The 21,409-nt window shown below is 39.0% G+C and overlaps 1 protein-coding gene and 1 pseudogene across 1 annotated transcript in view; both read left to right on the top strand.

Moving 5' to 3' along the window:
* The first annotated feature begins 10,709 nt into the window (after positions 1-10,709).
* The window catches only part of CFAP43 (cilia and flagella associated protein 43), a 96,371-nt gene continuing 85,671 nt past the window's right edge, over positions 10,710-21,409 (top strand). Inside the window, exons 1-4 of the mRNA XM_081823071.1 lie at positions 10,710-10,923; positions 12,245-12,498; positions 17,456-17,552; positions 20,302-20,472. Coding sequence (XP_081679197.1) covers positions 10,859-10,923; positions 12,245-12,498; positions 17,456-17,552; positions 20,302-20,472 — 587 coding nt within the window. The 5' untranslated portion in view covers positions 10,710-10,858. The remainder of the gene's footprint in view (positions 10,924-12,244; positions 12,499-17,455; positions 17,553-20,301; positions 20,473-21,409) is intronic.
* On the top strand, positions 12,497-16,382 carry LOC145722147 (small ribosomal subunit protein eS6 pseudogene; annotated as a pseudogene).

Here is a 21,409-nt window from a genome sequence, read left to right on the forward strand (position 1 = left end):
GGGGATAGTAAAAGTACACTGAGACTACAATGAATAAATAATTTGTGGTGTATTCATCTATTCATATAATGGCCAGCTATCCAGCAATGAAAACTAATAAACTATAGCTGTAGCTATTAATATAAATGCATCTCAAAAACATAAGATTGAGGGGCGCCTGGGTGGCTCAGTTGGTTAAGCGACTGCCTTCGGCTCAGGTCATGATCCTGGAGTCCCTGGATCGAGTCCCACATCGGGCTCCCTGCTCAGCAGGGAGCCTGCTTCTCCCTCTAACCCTACCCCCTCTCATGTACTCTCTCTCTCTCATTCTCGCTCTCTCAAATAAATAAATAAATCTTTAAAAAAAAAAAAAAAAAAAAAAAAACATAAGATTGAGTCATAAAAGCAAGTCACAAAATGATACATATGGCATGACTACATATATTAACTTTAAAAAACATGCAAAATGAGGGGTGTCTGGGTGGCTCAGTCAGTTAAGTGTCCTTCTCTTGATCTCAGCTCAGGTTTTGATCTCAGGGTTGTGAGTTCAAGCTCTGCACAGGGCTCCACGCTGGGTGGGGAACCTACTTAAAAAAGCAAAAAGAACATGCATAATGAAACCATGTCAGTTATGGCACATGCATATAGGGTAGAATTGAAGAACAAGGAGCAATAACCAGAATTCAGAAGAGTGAATACCTCTGGGGCAAGGAAGAGAAAGAAAAAGAGAAGGCACGTGGCATAGTGGGGTGCTTCTAGGGTATTGGTTATATTCTGTTTTTTTATGCTGGAATGGCTTCTGGACAATGGAATTGAGGTAGGAAAGGATGAGATGAGAAGAAATGAGATCGAGACTGTTTTCATTTGAAAAACTTTTCATATAGTCTAACTTATTCTTATATCTTATATCTCAAAATTTTTTTTTTAATTTAAGAAACTGGTTTTGAAAAGAACAGGTAAGGGCGCCTGGGTGGCTCAGTTGGTTAAGCGACTGCCTTCGGCTCAGGTCATGATCCTGGAGTCCCGGGATCGAGTCCCGCGTCGGGCTCCCCGCTCAGCGGGGAGTCTGCTTCTCCCTCTGACCCTTCTCCCTCTCATGCTCTCTGTCTCTCTCGCAAATAAATAAAATCTTAAAAAAAAAAAAAAAAAGAAAAGAACAGGTAAAAAACAAAACCAACCAAACAAAAAACAACCTAACTACTATTAAAAGTGATTGTAGGGAAGAAAAATTTGCCACCCCAAAATGGGTTTCTTTGGCATGTGGATTTTAGGCTGATTATATTTAAGAAACAAAAGGCTCAGGAAGAACCTTTGACTTTCCCCCTCAACTACCTAAAAGAATTTGGATAAATGACCTGTTCAAGGAAGGGAGCTATCACCATAAATGACAATATAATATAAACTATGTGTGGTAGAAAGGAAGCAACTTAGCAAAGTCTGTTTGTTAAAATTCCCTCTATGTCATACTGTTTCTATATGGCCCAGCAAATATTTGTTTACCAAGCATTTGCTCTTTTTCATCTTTCTGTAAATAGTTCTCCTCCCCTTTGAAGCCCCAGATCCCTGCTCCCTTCTCCTCAGTTCAGGATGACATATATGCCTCATTTTGCCTGACTGTCTTTGGAATCTTTCATGTTTATGTGGATTCTCCAAACATATATAATTAAATTTGATTTTCTCCTATTAATCTTTCCCATGTCAATATAATTCTTAGACCAGCCAAAAGAATTTTAAAGGTAGAGAAAAATTTTTTCTCCCCAACAGCATGATGTAGGTCTATATCAACTGATGCAGGAACATGTTCAAGGTATATTGTTAAATGAAAATGTTGTAAAACGACATGTATGAGATAATTTCATCTAGTGAATGCACGCTGCCTACCAGGTGTCTATTAAATGTTCTACATGAAAAATTTTTAATTCTCACAACCTGAAGAATTATGTAAAAATTAAATTGAATAAGAAATACTGTTAATATTACCATCTCAGGGATGAGGAAACTCAGAGACAGAAATTAAGTGACTTTCCGGGGCGCCTGGGTGGCTCAGTTGTTAAGCGTCTGCCTTCGGCTCAGGTCAGGTCATGGTCCCAGGGTCCTGGGATCGAGCCCCGCATCGGGCTCCCTGCTCTGCGGGAAGTCTGCTTCTCCCTCTCCCACTCCCCCTGCTTGTGTTCCCTCTCTCGCTGTGCCTCTCTCTGTCAAATAAATAAAATCTTTAAAAAAAAAAAAGAAATTAAGTGACTTTCCAATAGCAACATACTTCTGAATGGTGGAGCTGGTTTTTCAATTCTGAACTGACATCAGAGTCTGATCTCTTAATTACTACCATATTCCATCAATTCTAAGCTGTACATTGCTCCACTTTTGAACACTTCTGAAAATTGGGCTATATCTTAAAATCACTATAGGCTGGCTGTAGTCCTGACATGGATGTTATTGTTTGTGCTTGAGCTTGCAGGATGGATGTCAATGGCTTGAAAGAGAATCCCAGAGAAAATAAGAGAGTGCCTTTGTTCCATTATTAAATGAAATGCTCTTGTTGGCACAGAGGACAATGCAGGGGGCGGGGGGTGCAAGTAAGGTAGGGGTAAAGGAACACCTATGACTCTGACTTGAGAAATTATTCAAAAGAGCTGGATTGTAAAAGTGAACAAGTTGTAGGAAAACCCTAACTCATGTCACTTATATTTTCTTTTTTACACTTCCACAAGAGTAATATAAGATAATAATCTATTTCTAAATAAGTTTCAGTTCTTTTATTTATTTTTTTAAAGATTTATTTAGAGAGAGAGCAAGAGCACGAGTTGGGGGAGGGGCAGAGGGGGAGAAAGAGAGAAGCAGACTCCCCGCTGAGCATGGAGCCCGATGTGGGGCTTGATCTCACAACCCTGAGATCACGACCTGAGCCAAAATCAAGAGTTGGACGCTTAACTGACTGAGCCACTCAGGGGGCCCAATAAGTTTCAGTTCTTTTATGATAAAAATCTATCTAAGTTTTAAAGAACACTTTCAATAAGAATAAAATAAAAATTCTGAGTGATGAGAAAGGATTGTTTTGTAATTTTTTGGTAGATTTCCCCCTTATTATTTTATCTGAGATTTGATGAAATCTAGTATGTCTTGCTCACAGTTACCTCTAAAGTACTTACTGACTTTTTTAAGGAAAAAATGCATTTTTAAAGTGATCAAATATAAAAATACACACACACACACCTGAAACATTATTTACCCTACCATGTGGGATGCTTTGTGAAATTTTATGTTCCATGTTCTTTCATTTAAAAAAATTATTGGTCACAACTTAGTAAACAGATCATACAAATTGCTAGAACACAAACATGTGCTACCAATGCTAATGAACAATTTAAGGGAACTTGATAATCTTCCTTCTTAGTATTAGCCCACTATGCATTGCAGGCTTTCAGTGTGCATATAAATCACCTTCCTTCCCAGGCTCAGTAGCTGAGGGAAATGACTTGCAACCATGTAACAGAACCATATGCCTATATTGTACATTTTATATAAAGTCATCTTTATATTATTTCATTTAATCTTCATAAATAATCCTGTGAAGGTAAACAGGGAAAATATCAGATTCACTTTGTAGCTGATCAAGTTAAATTTCAGAAAGTTTCAGCTTTTCCAGTTATCACATACCCAGTAAGAAGTAAGAATAAGAACATGAACATTTAGGCTGGGGGCTCTTTTCTCTAAATCACATGGCCTCTGAGAGTATAATCTGAACTCAAATGTGTATTTTCACCACTTCATCCTCACTTTCTTATTGTGGACTCAAGAATTGTTATAGAATACAATGAAGCATCCAATCTTAGACTTGTCATGCCAGGTTTCTACCAGTAAAAACATATGGCTGCTGAATGTATATTTTTAGGAAAGCACTGTTTCCTTGCTTCTAGTTTAAGGGAGCACGAGTATGAAAGACCTTTGGGCAAAGAAAATGGAAGGGAAGTTAGATGAAAGGATATAAAATGGGATGTTTTGGTGCCTTTCAGTGCTTATAAGCTTTTACTTCTGTAGGACAGTTCAATGGAGAATTTAATGTGGATGAAACTTGAAGCTTTTTTTTTTTTTTAAGATTTTATTTATTTATTTGACAGAGAGAGAGAGCGAGAGCAGGAACACAGGCAGGGGAAGTGGAAGAGGGAGAAGCAGGCTTCCCACCGAGCAGGGAGCCCGATGTGGGACTCGATCCCAAGACCCCGGGAACACGACCTGAGCCAAAGGCAGACGCTTAACCAACTGAGTCACCCAGGCGCCCCAGAACTTTGAAGCTTTATAAAAGGACATCCAAACTCAAATTTTGAATATGTAATGATGCTGAACCATGGTGTTCAAAAACTTGGTACTTAATGCTCTCCTAAAGTGCTATTTTAAGTGATATTTATGGCACAATGCAAATTGATCCGTTTTTGTCTATTTAGTAATGGCCCTTGGATTTCTTTAAATGAAGTCCATGCTAGAATCCAGAGATAACCTGTGTTCTGCAAAATTGCTGGGGGAATCTAAGACCCCAGGGACCTCAGAAGCCTTGCCCCACCCATCTCAATGCTCTCCACAACCAGGTACCTTCAGCAGGGGTAACTTCCCGACTTTTTGTTACACTGTAATGTTTTTTATCATATTCCTTACAAATTTCACTGTTTTCCTTTTTCATCATCTCCTACAAAGTTTTTCTCCCACATTATTTTATCTTTCATTACATAGTTTGTCAAACATATGTAACATAGTACCATCACACACACCGCAAGGAGTGCCCCTGCCAGGGACCCCATGCTTCAGAGGGCCCATGCCTCTGGTGCAGGATACAGTGCTCAACATTCCCCCAGAGCCTTGGCGACCCTAAAGATCCACCATGGTGATGAACCCTCTTTCTGCCCTGGATTTCTCCACTGTTGTCCCAGGTCCTGGAAACCAGACTACTTACTGTGTTTGACCACTGTGAGGTTTGTGTTACTTCTGCTAACACCAGAGGCGGAAACTATTTAGGGACTGTAGGGGAGATCTGAGTGGCAGAAATGCTTGGATAAGAGAAAAGACAGATGAATAAATTTGTCTAGTTCTTCCTTTCTGAGAGTATGAATACATCACTGCTCTCATAACTAAGTACCCTTTCCCAGTAGAATCAAGTAACCATTTTCTTTTTTTTTTTTTAAGATTTATTTATTTATTTATTTATTTGTCAGTGAGAGAGAGAGAATAAGACAGAGAGCACAAGCAGGGGAGCGGCAGGCAGAGGAAGAAGCAGGCTCACTGCTGAGCAGGGAGCCCGACACGGGGCTCAATTGCAGGACCCTGGGATCACGACCTGAGCCGAAGGCAGACACTTAATCCACTGAGCCACCCAGGCGTCCCAAGTAACTATTTTCTTACTTCTCTTTGGGTTCCAATTTGTGGTTCCGGGGCTCTCATGAATTAATATGGCATTGGCAATAGTAACACATGAGACTGAGGAATGTGTTACAATACAATATAAATCTTATTATGCCTACATTTATTTATGTACGTGGGTCTAGATGAAACATGTTGGAGCCTGACACCAATTCTTTACTTTGACTAGATGGATATTGAACATTAGAATGACAATTTTTGATATAAAATATTTTAAAAGATTTAATTAAAACAAAAAGTGAAATAACAATTTTGGCTTTATTTTAAAATTCTGATTTGAATTTTTGATTTTCATTCTTGTAATTTGTGTTTTGACTTTTAAAGGTTCATAAATCATTTAAAATATTTGGATAAATGGCTTACAGGTGTCTATTTATATTCTTGCCTTGGAATTCAGGGTGGGTCTGATGTGATAATCTCCCCTCTCCCCTTTAAACTAAATAATTTCTCAGTCATCTTCTTTAAAGCATGGTCTAACACTGTATATCCAGTGTATTGTGTACTAGGATGTTGGTTACAAATCCTTTCCATGTTCTAACCAAGTGTAGTTATTTCAGTATCAAGATCAAGGAAGCAACTTGGGACAAGAAATGTCATCATAAAGGTATGTTCTACATACACTGTAAAAATATTTGAAATGTGAAAGTAAAGCCCAAAAACGTTAGATTAAATGCACATAATAATAACATTCAGCCATTTTTACTAATTGTCCCAGAATTTCCATAAAAATGTAACCTCATCCCATATTCTTTATTCTAAAACTTCTGGGAATTATGAAGGATTCCCTATTTTTCCTCTTCTTCTAGGAAAAGTGCTCAATTCAAATTAAATGCCCAGTTTGATTTAAAATTTCAAGTCTGCACATCTCTGGAAAGAAGGGCTCTTTAAGACAATTAAAAATACCTGGGTTCAAATCCATTTGAGATTGTGATAGGCTGTACAAAATTCTTAACTTTTCTGAGAGTCAATTTCCCTGTCTATGCAGTAGGGATAAAATAATACATGTTTCATAAATGGTAGCAGACACAGAGTAGCGGCCTAAGAGTTAGCTGTTATTATTATAGCTGAGCAGAGAGGAAATCTATGCAGAACTAAATATGCCAACTTGAGTTACATACTTCAACTCCCTGAGCCCCAGTTTCCTCTGCACCATGGTTATTGGGAGGATCCAGATTTTATTAAGTTCTCAACACATAATAGGAGCTCAATAAATTGTGGTTTATTATCATCCACTATTATAAAATGGGCCAACTACAAAAGAATAAGAAGGTACCGCCTATTGCAAATGGTTATTCCTTTACCTTAAAAACACTCATTATTTACATTTCTTTTTACCCAGGGAAACAATGCTCACTTCTTGGTTTTTCAACTTTTTTTATAAACATTGCTACCTTTCACAAAAAGCAAATAATTAGCTAATACAGTAGAGGTCATTTATTCATCTACTTACTGAAATGCTTTCCACTATGCTGTGTAATCTTTTTCCACGTTTAAATGGTCCTAGAAAACCTAGTTAATGGGTGAAAAACTTACTGAAAATTCATCTTTCAGATATCATGGAGTTTGATTGGGACCTAAGAGAAGCCAGGAGTGAAATAATCTCTTAGTGGGACATAAGCATTTTTTTGTTCTGTGGCTGGTTGTGGACAGGTTTTGGCTTTAGGGTTCAATGAACTTGAATTGACTACTGTTTTTGGGGGGCATTGAGCTGAGTTCTCCTACAAAGATTAAAACCTAATGCTGAGAATTAGGCTTATGCTGTCCAGGACTGGTCTAACGGTGGTAGGGGGCAGATTTGCAAGGAGAAAGGGAGTTGAGAGGGGTAGATTGTGTTTAGGGGGGTTGGGTGCTTCCCAAAAATGGTAGAGCATACTGGTTATCACCTTAGGATGCTTAGGGCTGCTCCTACAGGTCACTGATTAGAGAAAGAACTTGTTTCTAGAGGAAGCTTTTGTTTCTACTATCTGTAAATCTTTCAGAGTGAGCACTGGAACAGATTTTCCTGAATTATCCCTACCAGTCCATCCTCTGATATGATCAATATTTCCCCCTCCAGACTAAGAAAGGCCACTCATCTTCCTGTAACTCACATGGTGCAGATCAGGGCATCTCCTCCTGAATATCAACAACAGATATCCCAGAAACCCCGCTGGAGACCTTTTCATCTAAACCCCAGTCAGGTTTCATGAAGTAACATAGCCATAAGATGGCTTTTTCCAATTTGATTCCATTCAGTTCTTCTTTTGCTCTAGCACTGGGCAAGTTCAGATTTCCAGGATCATGCCTGATGTCAGCCTGGTCAGTATCTCTTTTCCAGAGTACACATTTCCTGCCTACCTTGTATTCTCTTTCTACCACTTACCCTGGGAGCAGTGGCAGGATTTACCTCATCACATTCTTCTCTGCTGTTGGCTTTAAGATGCTCAGGTTGTGGTTAAAGGTATGTTTGGAGGGAGGGCTTGGTCAAAACACAAATGAACCAACTAGTGAGGGAATGGCAACAGGAAACTGCCCAGGGTTTAGGAAGTACCAGAGGGGAAAGCTTGACTTTTCTTCATGCCACTACTCTCTGTGACTCAGAAATGTGGGATTTTGTCAGACAATTCTGTGCAGTTCTTTAACACTAAGCACTGCATGTGTTGGGCACTTATATTTCAGAAAAAAAAAAATTCTTTAGAGAGAAACACATGTCTCCTCTCCTTCTTCACCCTGTTTCAGTGAAGGGCACCACTATCTCTGACCGTGATAATCAGAAATCCAACACCATCCTTGATTCTTCCTTTTTGTTTATCCCTCTTTATCAGTCCACCACCAAATCCTATAGATTTTCACCTTCTGACATAATTTTTAATACATTAACTGATCAGTTGTTTTCAACTAAGGGTGATTTTGACCCCAATGGATGTTTGGCAATGTCCATGGACATTTTTTTTTTTTTAAGATTTTATTTATTTGCGAGAGAGACAGAGAGCATGAGAGGGAGAAGGGTCAGAGGGAGAAGCAGACTCCCCGCTGAGCGGGGAGCCCGACGCGGGACTCGATCCCGGGACTCCAGGATCATGACCTGAGCCGAAGGCAGTCGCTTAACCAACTGAGCCACCCAGGCGCCCTCTATGGACATTTTTGATTGTCCCAACTGTGGAGGTGCTACTGCCAGGGATGCTGCTAAATATCCTGCATGGGGATCCCCACGAATCCTCCAATCCAGATTCAAATGCCAATAGTGGTGTGCTTGAACACCCTGCCATGCTCCCCTTGTTAGGACCATGAAATGGGCTCCTAACAGAACTTCCTATTTTTATTTTCCCTACTCTCCTGGCCAGTTGTTAATCTTCCTGCAGCCAGAATCTTTTATAGTCATAAATTTGATCATGTCATTTTCCTACTTAGTTATTTAATGTGTTTGCATTGGCTCTTGGGAGAAAAACCAGAATTCTCAACTTGGCCTTTACCTGACCTGTGGCTCTTTCTCTAGCCTGGTCTTCAGTATTTTCTTCTCATCTCCCTCTGCTCCAATCACGCTACCCTTCCCAGTTCATCCAATCTGTTGTCCGGTCTTAACACCTTTACAAAAACTTTCCTCTGCCCATCCTACTTCCCTGACCCCTGCCAGCCCCAGCAATCACTCTTCATCCTTCTGCTCTCAGTGAAAATGGCACATGCACACAGAAATCATCTGACTGCCCTTCCAACTAGGTGAGGACTGATACAGGAAAGATGTTGGGGTTTGGAGCTGATGGCGAAGAAAGAATTCTTGAGACTTCGGGGCGCCTGAGTGGCTCAGTCGTTAAGCGTCTGCCTTCGGCTCAGGTCATTATCCTGGAGTCCTGGGATCGAGCCCCACATTGGGCCCCCTGCTCCACGGGGAGTCTGCTTCTTCCTCTCCCACTCCCCCTGCTTGTATTCCCTCTCTCACTGTGTCTCTCTGTCAAATAAATAAAATATTTTTTAAAAAAAAGTATAAAAAAAAAGAATTCTTGAGACTTCTTTGGTGTAAAAGGTGGTTTTATTAAAGCACAGGGACAGACCTGTGGGCAGAAAGAGCTGCACCGGGGTCATGAGGAGTGGCTGATTATATACTTTCAAGTTGGGAGGGAGTTAGGGATAGCAAAAGTCTCTAACGAATTTGGAAGCAAGGTTTCCAGGACCTTGAGGGGGGCTAGCTATTATTAGGAAAAGGTCATTTATTATTGTCCAGTAAGACCTTAGTTATGGTACCCCTCAGGTTTATATCAGTGGGTCATATGCTTGGGGGATTGTCAACACATATCTTGGGGGGTAAAGATAAAGGAAGTTTCCAAAAGAATTTTTATATGTTAAAGCAGACGTACAGGATCAGGGGGTCAGGCTAAGATTGCCTTAGCAAAGTATTAACCTTGAGGCAGCTGAGTTCCTAGAAGAATGTCACTCTGCCTGTTTCAAGGACTTGTCAATGAGCTGTAAGTAGTAAGGAAATTTAATTTTTCTGTTGCCTTTGTTTCCCACATCAAGGACCTTAACATAAATGTTTATTCACAGTATCATGCTCCTCTTCTTTTTAGTTCAATCTATAATTCTGTATTTGTGTAGTGAAATGGACGTCAATCCTCCCCTTTCTGGACTCCACCAGTCTCTAAGTTTCAAGAAGGAAGAGATTTTATCTGTTTGGCTCATTATTTTGTTTCAAGTGACTAGCTCAATGCTTGGGAGATACCCAGTAAAGTTTGTGAACGAAAAGAAGGAGAAAAGGTGGCAAGACAGGGAAGAGAGACCTAAAGAAGAGAAGGGGAGGGCAGGGAAGAGAAGAGGAATGGAAGGGAGGAGAGGAGAAGGAAAGGGAGAGAGGGAAAAGAGGGTATAAGAGGGAAAAGGAAGCAAGAAGGACAGATGTTGGCCTTTCGGTCGGGTTACTTCCTGAAGCTGTCTGCCTCCTTGAAGGAGCCGTGGGCCATTTGAGAGTAATATAGTAATTAAAGGCTTGGAGCTCTAGATTTGGATGACGCCTGGCTTTAAGTCCCACTCGACTTTGCAGCCTGAGGCAAGTTGCTTCTCTCCACTTCACTCTGCTTATCTGTAAAATGGGGCTGATGAGTGATTTAAAGCTTAAATGAAATAATGCTTGCGTGGCGCTTGCAACAACGTCTGGAGTGGTCAGCACACAATATTAACCTCAGCTATTGATAGTATTAATATTGTAATTATTTGCCGCAGGGTAGGCCTTCCAGCACCCACTCCGAAGGGCCCGCCCCTCGCTTCGCCCACCGCTCTCTCATTGGCTGAGGCGCGGCGGCACTTCCACCAGTCCGCTAGGGTCGAGACGGAACAGGTTTACAGGACAGAGCCAATGGGAGCAGGGGTTACAGTCTCCTGGATACGGTGGTAACGGCGGACGCTTTGCGGTTGGCGCAGCTGGATCTTGGAGTAACGGCTGCAGACCCCAGGCGGCCTCGGGCATGTCCTGCCCGGGACCCGGCTGAGAGAAACACGGCTCATGGCGCAAGGCCGGGAGCGAGAGGAGAACGTCTACGCCACCGCCGGCGCGTCCCTGTCCGTGAGGTGCGGCGTCCACCGCCCGGCGATTGACTTGGGTCTGCGGGAAACTTCCTCTGATCTAATCCCCTCCCTACCCTCTTCTTCCTCCTATTCTTTAGACCCGCTCTCCCGGAAACCTGGACCTCTTCTTTATCCCCCAAAGCTTTCCTGCAGACTCCCTGTGTGACCTCTTGTCTCCATCCCCCGTCCCCCTATTTAGTGACCACATCTCCAGCTGTTTGCACCCCTCCCCCCACTTTTCTGTGACCCTACCCCTCTCACTCATCCACAGTTGCTCTCCTCCTCATTTCTGCCTCGTCTTTCTGGCTTAGTACTCCCGTTTCCCCCTGACCTTTCATACATAACCTCCCCCGCCCCCCACACCCATCCTGCCTTCCTGTCCTTGTCATCTTTGGTGATTTTCCCCCCTAAGTTAGGGCAGTCAGGCCCTTCCTTCTAACTACTATCCACTAACTTTGGATTTATTTGCACTTTTAGTGGTCTTTGAAAAGTATAAAGAGCTGCACAGATAAAAGGGGTATTTCTTTGCTTCCACATTTTTAGAGTTTCATACAGCATCTTCCGCCGGCCCCGGCTCTACTCTCCAGGCCGTGGAAGTCTCTCACCAGACTAGTGTCCTTCTCTATCCTTCCCCACCATCTTTAAGCATAAATTTAGTATTTAAATAAAAGTAGAATCAGACTCTCCTTCCGAAGCATACACCCACCACACGTTCCTTACTTAAAAATATGTTCCTTTGTGTTCTAACCTTTTTATTCATGTTGACTTAATTCCATTTATTTTCTGCATTTATCTGTATTTTTAGATCTAAAATAACAGCTATACACCCTTCATCTTGGTAAAGAAACAGTTTTTCTACTTGGCTCACAACCACAAAGCAGGCTGCCTGATTCAAAGTTGTTTTTTTAAAGCTTATTTTTAAAGTCAAAACAAAGATAATAGAACGGCCCAGGATACACCCTGTTTTGTCTTAGATCAGGCTCTTTTCTCTCTCTGTTGTTTTTACTTTTTCTTTTCCAAGTATTCAAACCCCAGAAATCCTTCTGAGACTTTCTCAGGTTTGGTCAGAGGATTTGCTTCACTAAAAAAGTTCTCTGAAGAAGGCTGTTAAGACCTAAGACTAAATTTCTATAGTGCCTGGACTCAAACTGGTCTCACAGCCAGCATATGTATTCTTTTATCTTAGAAATTGTTTTGGGCAGTAAGGGGGTGAAAAAAGAATAGATGTGTTTCAAATATTTTGATGGCTTTTTGTTTGCTTTGTTTAAAAAAAAAAGTATTTGGAATGTTTTATATTGATGGTGACATATTTTTTTTCCCAAAGATGGGTCCAAGGATTCCCTAAGCAGAATGTTCAGTTTATCAATGACAGCACCATCTGCTACCCTTGTGGGAATTTTGTAATATTTATTAATATTGAAACCAAGAAAAAGACTGTACTCCAGTGTATGAATGGAGTTGTGGGTGTCGTGGCAACTAATGTTCCTTATGAAGTTGTGGCTTTTTCTGACCGGAGGCTAAGACCTCTCATCTACATATACAACTTTCCTGGATTGACCAGAAGGAACAAATTGAAAGGTAACCTGCAAGACTCTTCATCTGCCATAACTAAAGGATTTTGTTATGTGACCAAATCTGGTTCTTATAAATGAAGGGTGTTTTTTGTTTATTTTTGTTTTTCATAATACACATTTTTAAAGAGGGAATCAGGCTGATCACAGAGAATTTAATTAAGTGGGCTACAGCCTTGCTACTCAAAGTGTGTGGTTGTTTACCTTCAACATTGGCGTCACCTAGGATGCCTGTTATAAATGTAGAAATGGCTCCCATCCCAGACCTAGTGAATCAGAATCTGCATTTTAACAAGATTCCCTGGGTGATTCATATGTACATTAAACTTGGGAAGCACTGAGCTAGAAGACTATTACAGCACTAAATACAGTTTAGTGTTTTTTCAGAACATTTTTTTTTTCTGATGATTTATTGAAAATCCAAGTAAATTGGTAGCATACAAGTTCTAAAGTCTCTGAGTCTCAATTTCCTTAGGTGTGGGGATAATGGTAGCATCTACTGTTAAGGCTGTAGTGATAATAAATGAAATTATATATATGTATATATTTGATATATCAATTATATATGTCATGTTGACACATATATAATTGATATGTCAGTGTGACACACACACATATATAATATGTCAATCACTGGTACCCACCATTTATTATTATTGACTTATTCATAGATACAGCTGACCCACAGTGGGCTGCTGCACATCTACTGGCGTTTCCATCTAATGATTCCCTTATTTAACACATCATGGTTAGAAAGCTCAGGAGAGCTTGAGGCTAGTCTTAGTTATTTAGGCTTATGGGTCAATAAGTCTTTGGGTTAAGCCAGGGAGTTTATCTATAATTTATAACATTTTATTTGTGGGGAAATTTGTATTCTCAACATATTAAAACAACTTTTAAGGTGTAACCTGTTCATACATTGGTAACTGTCTATATGGACTGTAATTACTCTTCATCTTTAAAATTTCCCCAGTTTGCTTATTTGACTATAGCCCTGTCCAAGCAATTAAAAGTTAATTCACATCAGTAGCCACATTTATATTAAATAATGAAACTCTAAAGGCATTCACAATAAAATGATGATTAAGTCATCAAGGATACCTATTGTTACCACAGTTATTTAGTATCAACCTGGAATTTCTAGCCAATGCAATAAAAACAGAAAAAGTATAGCTATGGAAAAGAAGATTATGGAAATGCAATAGTCTACTAGGACTAATAAAAGAATGTTGTAAGATGCTGGTTAAAAAATACCCACACAATTAGAAGATTTAAATACTTAGAAATGATTCAGGAAGAAATGTGAGTGACCTCAGTGAAGAAAACTACAAGAATATCATTGATTTAAAATATTTAAATATATACAGATGTATTCCTGGATGGAAAGCCTAATTATTATATAGTTCCTCACAGAAAATAACTCCTAAGTTTATCATGTTTTAGAGAGCAAGGAGGACATAAATGATACTAAAGTTCATCTAGAAGAATGAAAAGTAGAGAATAGGAATAATTGGAAAGAGAATGACGGTAAGACAGAAGGTCCTTTTAATATTATTCTATAGTGATTAAGAGTGTGGTATTGGTGCAGGGTTCATCACATCAGTGGAAGAGTTGAAGTTTGGGGACAGGCTTGAATATGTAAAAGCTAAGTATACTCTCTCCTCCTCCCCAAAATAGATAATATAGATTATTTAACAATTAAACAATGATGTTAAGAAAATTATTTGAGGGGTGCCTGGCTGGCTCAGTCGATGGAACATCCGATTCTGAATCTCAGGGTCATGAGTTCAAGTCCCACGTTGGGTATAGAGATTACTTAGAGAAATAAAATAAACCTTAAAAAAAAAACAATTTGTGCTCTTTTTCGTGGTGCCTTGGGAGGTGGTAGGCTGCTTCAGGATGAAGCTGAACATCTCTTTCCCAGCTACTGGCTGCCAGAAACTCATTGAAGTGGACAATGAATGCAAACTTTGTACCTTTTATGAGAAGCATATGGCCACAGAAATTGCTGCTGATGCTCTGGGTGAAGAATGGAAGGGTTATGTGGTCCGAATCAGTGGTGGCAATGACAAACAAGGCTTCCCCATGAAGCAGGGTGTCTTGACCCATGGCTGTGTCCACCTGCTGCTGAGTAAGGGGCATTCCTGCTATAGACCAAGGAGGACTAGAGAGAGAAAGCGCAAATCTGTTGGGGTTGCACTGTGGATGCCAATCTCAGTGTTCTCAACTTGGTCATTGTAAAAAAAAGGGGGAGAAGGATATTCCTGGACTCACTGATACTACTGTGCCTCGTCACCTGGGGCGCAAAAGAGCCAACAGAATCCACAAACTTTTCAATCTCTCTAAAGAAGATGATGTCTGCCAGTATGTTGTGAAAAAACCCCTAAACAAAGAAGGTAAGAAACCTAGAACCAAAGCGCCTAAGATTCAGCGTCTTGTTACTCCACGTGTCCTCCAGCACAAACGTTGGTGTATTGCTTTGAAGAAACAGCGCACTAAGAAAAATAAGGAGGAGGCTGCAGAATATGCTAAACTTTTGGCCAAGAGAATGAAGGAGGCCTAAGAAAAACGCCAGGAACCAACTGCCAAGAGACGGAGGCTGTCCTCTCTGAAAGCTTCTACCTCTAAGTCTGAGTCCAGTCAAAAATGAGATTTTCTAAGAGTGACAAATAGATAAGATCAGACATCAAAAAGAAAAAAAAAACAATTTGAACAAAAGTATCAAGTTGGATATTCATGTTATACTCTACATCAAAACATATGTCAGACAAAAATAAGAGTTCATTATAAACAGCAAACCTATTGGAAAAGTAGAAAGTATGGTAGAATATTGAAATGATTTCAGGATGGGGAAGAACTTTTCACACAAAGGCAAAAATTAAAAATAGAAAAATTGACATATTTGATTACATACAAATTTAAAACTTAACATCAAAAATACCATGAAAAATTAATAGGCAAAAAATAAACTGAGGAAGATATTTGGAACAAATATGACCAAGTATTTTCAGAATGTTTATGAAACAATAAGAAAAAAACCAAGCATCACATTAGAACAACAGAAAAAGTAACTGCCCAAACCACAAAACTACAGATGACCACAATCATCAAAAACATTCTATCTCAATATCCTTTTAAAAACTTGATGTTTGAACCAAGATGAGGTTTTTCTGCTTATCAAGATCACAATTTTTTAAAGCTGATAACTGCTAGGCAGAGTGCAGTGAAATTGGTAGCATACTTTCTTGCTGAAGGTGGGAATAATTTTTTTCTTCCAAGTTTTTATTTAAATTCCAGTTAGTTAACATATAGTGTAGTTTTGGTTTCAGGAGTAGAGTTTAGTGATTCATCACTTAACATATAACACCCAGTGCTCATCACAAGTGCCCTCCTTAATGCCCATCACCCATTTAGCCCATCCCCCACAGTAGGAATAATTGATACAATCTTTCTGGGAAGTAAATATTACCATATTTGACCCAGTTCAACTCAGCTGAGGACCTAGAATTCAATTTTAAGGAAATCAGAAATATAGTCAAAGATTTGTATGCACAGGAGTTAAAAGCACTCTCATAATAGCAAAAGATTGGAAACTTCCTACGTCTCTAGTAATATGAATATGGTTAAATAAATTAAAACATCTCACAAAGGAGTATTATATAAACATTAAAAATCACATTTTTGAAGAATTATTAATGATAAAATGCTCAGTGTAATGTAAACAATAGGAGTAAGACTGTATGACCTGTCTTTTAAATGAATTGTGAATCTATGATTGTTATAGCTATAAAGAGCAACATATTTTTTTCAAAGTTATATTTAAAGAAAAAAATGTATATTTACAAGTAAGCACAGAAGAAAATACCAGAAATTTACCAGATTTGGTAGTGAGATTACAGAGGATATATTTTCTTGTAAAGCGTTTTTTTTTTTTTTTTATTCATGTCAAAAGACAGACATGGGAGAAGGAAGATCTGGTACCTATGGAACCACACTGAAGAACAGCAGATAGAGGGGAAATCAGATCTTCATATGCAGGAGGACAGAAGCAGCCTCACAATGCACATTTTAAACACGTTGTTACTAAGACTTTTAAAGTTCTGTTTCATGTCTTCAACTATAGGGACAAATGAGAAAGAACTTTTTATAATTGTTCCAAGAACTGGAAGATATTAAACAAAGGGCCAGCTGTGACCCAAGGTATAGAGATCTGGAAGTAACCTAGGATGATTACAACACCCCAAAGTATTTAAAGTTGTTTGAATAACTTTTCTAATTACAATGTTTCATATATTTATGGAATACGTAATCCTTCTTGGGTCATTTCAAATCACACTGGGACATACATGATACAGTACACTCAGTTTTGATTGAAGTCTAGAGACAGTGACCTAATGGTCTTAATTCACTTTAATATCTTTAAATTTTTTCTTTTTTTAAAAAAGTAATTTCTATGCCCAACATGGGGCTTGAACTCACAACCCCGAGATCAAGAGTCACATGCTCTACCGACTGAGCCAGCCAGGAGCCCCAACTCTAATGTCTTTTATTTTTTTATTTTTATTTTTTTAAAGATTCTATTTATTTATTTGACAGAGTGAGACACAGCGAGAGAGGGAACACAAGCAGGGGGAGTGGGGGAGGGAGAAACTGGCTTCCCGCGGAGCAGGGAGCCTGATGCGGGGCTCGACCCCAGGACCCTGGGATCATGACCTGAGCCGAAGGCAGACGCTTAACCATCTGAGCCACCCAGGCGCCCCCCAACTCTAATGTCTTTTAAAAAAGAATCTTAACTTTGCTTTTAGCTTTCTGTTCATAGTCTTAGAAATCAGCTAGGAGATGTGTTATTCCAAGAGCTAAATGCTTTTGAATTATGTGAAAATCATTAGGTAAGGGAAATAAACTCTAAGACTAGTTAATCTGAACACGATAATTAAATCTTTGTAATGGATTCTATATTTTAGGCAATGTTCTTCTGGACTATACTTTACTTTCATTCAGTTACTGTGGCACCTACCTGGCTAGTTACTCCTCTCTCCCAGAATTTGAACTGGCCCTTTGGTAAGTTAACAGTATGCTGCAGAATTCCTTTCATTGGATTACATTTTAAACTTGTCCTTCTGGATTGTATTAAAAGACATAGATGTGAAAAAACTGGACCAAGTTAAAAATGGAAGGAATAGAAGTCCTGATCAGAAGGTTGAATATAGTTGCTACTTCTAAGCATACAATTTGGCAGGGCAAAAGCTATATGAGAGCAAAATTATCATCGTTTTGTTGATGTGTTATAATATTACCTTGTTGGGTAAAGAAATGTATAAAGTTTCATCTTTCCTTCAAATAAATGGTAGCTTTGAGTGGTTTGCCTGTTTTCCACTAATGATGAAATTAAGATGTACTCTCTATTAGAGCTAAGTTGGAAGTAATTGTTTTGAGAGACATTAGAACAGTTATATGTTCAGAGAGTGGAACATTACACCTCATTTGCCAGCTGTATAGGAAATACCTGTGGATAAGACACATCTGTGGTCTTTGCTGGGTCATTTCATAGGGCCAGCCTCAAAGCTGTACTCACTCTTCCATCTATAATATAAACTCCATGGGGGGAGTTTTTCTTTTAAGGGGAAGTACAAACTGTTTCAGGAATGATTGAAGATACACCTTACACACCAGCATTTCTTATCCAAAAATATAATAATCTAGGTTCAGAGAACCACATTTAGTTTATGCAGTTTCTTTTTTTAAAAAACAGCTTTATCGAGGTATAATTGACAAAAAAACTGCCCATATATAAAGAATATAATTTGATAAGTTTTGACTTATGTACACATCCATGAAACCATCACCATAATCAAGATAATAAATATATCTGTCACTCCAAAGTTTCCTTGTGCCCCTTTCTGATCCTTCCTTATTGGCTCTTCCACACACACCCTTACACCACCCTTGCCCCATCCCTCAGCCCCTGCCCCCAGGCAGTCATTGTTGTGTTTTCTATCACTCTGGATTTGTTTGCATTTTCTAGAATTTTATATACAGAGAGTCATCCATTATGGACTCTTTTTTTTTTTTTGTCTGTCTTTTATGCTGCATAATTACTTTTTTCATGCAGCATAGTTATTTTGAAATTCTCTTATGCTGCTGTATGTATCAATAGTTCATTCCTTTCTATTCCATGGAATGAATATACCACAGTTTGTTTATCCACTCACCTACTGATGGATAGATTAGTTTGCTGGGGCTGCCATTAACAAAGTACCGCAAACTGAATGGCTGAAACAACAGAAATTTATTGTCTCACAGTTCTGGAGGCTAGAAGTCTAAGATCCAGGTGTAAGCAGGGTTGGTTTCTTTCAAGGACTATGAGGGAGAATCTGTTCTAGGCCTTTCTCCTTGGCTTGTGAATAACTGGATTCATGTTCACATGATGTTCTCCTTGTATATGGATCAGTCTCTAAATTTCCCCTTTCCTTTTGATAAGGATGCTCATCCTACTGGAGTAGGACCACACTAAATGACCTCATTTAACTTAGTAAAGACCCTATTTCCAAATACAGTGACATTCTGAGGTACTGAGGGTTAGGACATCAACGTATAAATCTGGGGGGACACAATTCAACCTATAACAGTACTTAAAGGATGAGTAGGAACCAACCTGTGAAGAATGTAAGGAAGAGGATTCTAAGCAGAGGAAAGACATGGGCAAATGCCATGAGGTCAGAGAAAATATGGGGCAGATTTGAAGATTTAATTAAGAGAGCATAATGATGGCAACCAGAGATTACCCATGAGAGGCAAATACCTAGTAGTGCAATTGCTGGGTTGTAGGGTAGTTCTATTTTTAACTTCCAAAGGAAGCTCCATACTGTTTTCCACAGTATCTGTGCCAGTTTGCATTCCCACCAACAGTGTAAGAGGGTTCCCCTTTCTCCACATCCTCACCAACTCCTGTTGTTTCCTGAGTTGTTAATTTTAGTCATTCTGACTGGTATGAGGTGGTATCTCACTGAGGTTTTGATTTGTATTTCCCTGATGCTGAATGATGTTGAGCATTTTTTCATGTGTTTGTTGACCATTTGTATGTTTTCTTTGAAGATATGTCTGTTCATGTCTTCTGCCCATTTCTTGATTGGGTGTTGAGTTTGATGAGCTCTTTATAGATTCTGGATACTAGTCCTTTATCTGATAAGACATTTGCAAGTATCTTCTCCCATTCTGTCAGTTGTCTTTTGGTTTTGTTGACTGTTTCCTTTGCTGTGCACAACCTTTTTATCTTGATGAAGTCCCAATAGTTCATTGTTGCCTTTGTTCCCCTTGCCTTTGGAGGTGTATCTAGCAAGAAGTTGCTGCGGCTGAGGTCAAAGAGATTGCTGCCTGTGTTCTCCTCTGGGATTTTGATGGATTCCCATCTCACATTGAGGTCTTTCAACCATTTTGAGTGTGTTTTTGTGTATGGTGTAAGGAAATGGTCCAGTTTCATTCTTCTGCATGTGGCTGTCCAATTTTCCCAACACCATTTGTTGAAGAGACTGTTTTTTTTCCCACTGGATATTCTTTCCTGCTTTGTCAAAGTTAGTTGAGAGAGAGTAATATTTTAAAAGCACATAGTTATTTTGCTTTCTTAGAAGGGTACAGTATAATGATAAGCATAATTATTAATAAATTTTATATTTAACATCATGGACTAAATAAATTGTATTATGAATTAAGGCTTAATTTATGTAAATTGTTTTCAAATAATTAGATAAATGTTCTCAAGATGTGGAATTCAAATGAATCATTTTTTTACAAAACACAATTTCCCTCTAAGGAACTGGGAATCAGGTGTCATTTTGTGCAAGAAGACACAACCTGGTACGGATGTAAGCCAGATGACTTTTAACCCTATGAACTGGCGCCAGCTGTGCTTATCAAGTCCAAGTGCAGTGACCGTGTGGACTATTGAAAGAAGTAACCAGGAGCATCATCTCAAAGCAAAGTAAGAGACTTAGTTACTACACAGCAAAATGGTGATCTTAGTTTGCTTTCATGTAATGTGATTGCATCAATTTGATGAATTAACTGGCTTTATATGTACATATTAAACATCTTAAGTTATAATATCTTTCTACATATATAATTACCTTGGAGTGGTTGCTTGCATTTTGAAAGGATTCTTTATGACTTGATTTCTCAATGAGGTTCTTTTGAATATCAAGTCATCCTCAAGCTTTTCCCAACATGTTTTAATTTATCAGAATTTGATTTGCTCTTAGTATTTCAAAACATGCCTATTTATAAAAAGGATAGTTATGAATTTTGATCCTATTACTTTGATGCCCAGTTGGAATCTCAAAAATAAGAGATATGGAAAGCATATAGATTATTCCTTCAGCCACATAATCTATAAACAGAAGGGTAGTTGCATATAGTGGAGTCATGGGAGTTACGTATTTAAATAGAACTGGGTCAGAAAGAAATTTTATGACCAGTGTCCTGATGATTGATGATAATGGTGTGTTTGTTAAGGAGAGTTCAAAGACTCAAGGTGCCCCTAAACTGACTATTCTTCGTGTATTCCACAAAGCTAAAGACTAAGTTGATACTGGACATGTATATCCTTGAAATTACAATTTTTGAAAAGTTGCCTTTTTTAAATTTTATTTTATTACATTATATTAATCACCATACATTACATCATTAATTTTTGATGTAGTGTTCCATGATTCATTGTTTGCATATAACACCCAGTTCTCCATTCAATACGTGCCCTCTTTAATACCCATCACCAAGCTAACCCATCCCCCCATCCTCCTCCCCTCCAGAACCCTCAGTCTGTTTCTCAGAGTCCATAATCTCTATGGTTCATCTCCCCCTCCGATATCCCCACCTTCATTTTTCCCTTCCTACTATCTTCTTCTTCTTCTTCTTCTTTTTTT

This window comes from Leptonychotes weddellii, chromosome 6, assembly GCF_054177405.1.
Source record: "Leptonychotes weddellii isolate Sample4059 chromosome 6, ASM5417740v2, whole genome shotgun sequence".
In the NCBI taxonomy this organism is placed as follows: domain Eukaryota; kingdom Metazoa; phylum Chordata; class Mammalia; order Carnivora; family Phocidae; genus Leptonychotes; species Leptonychotes weddellii.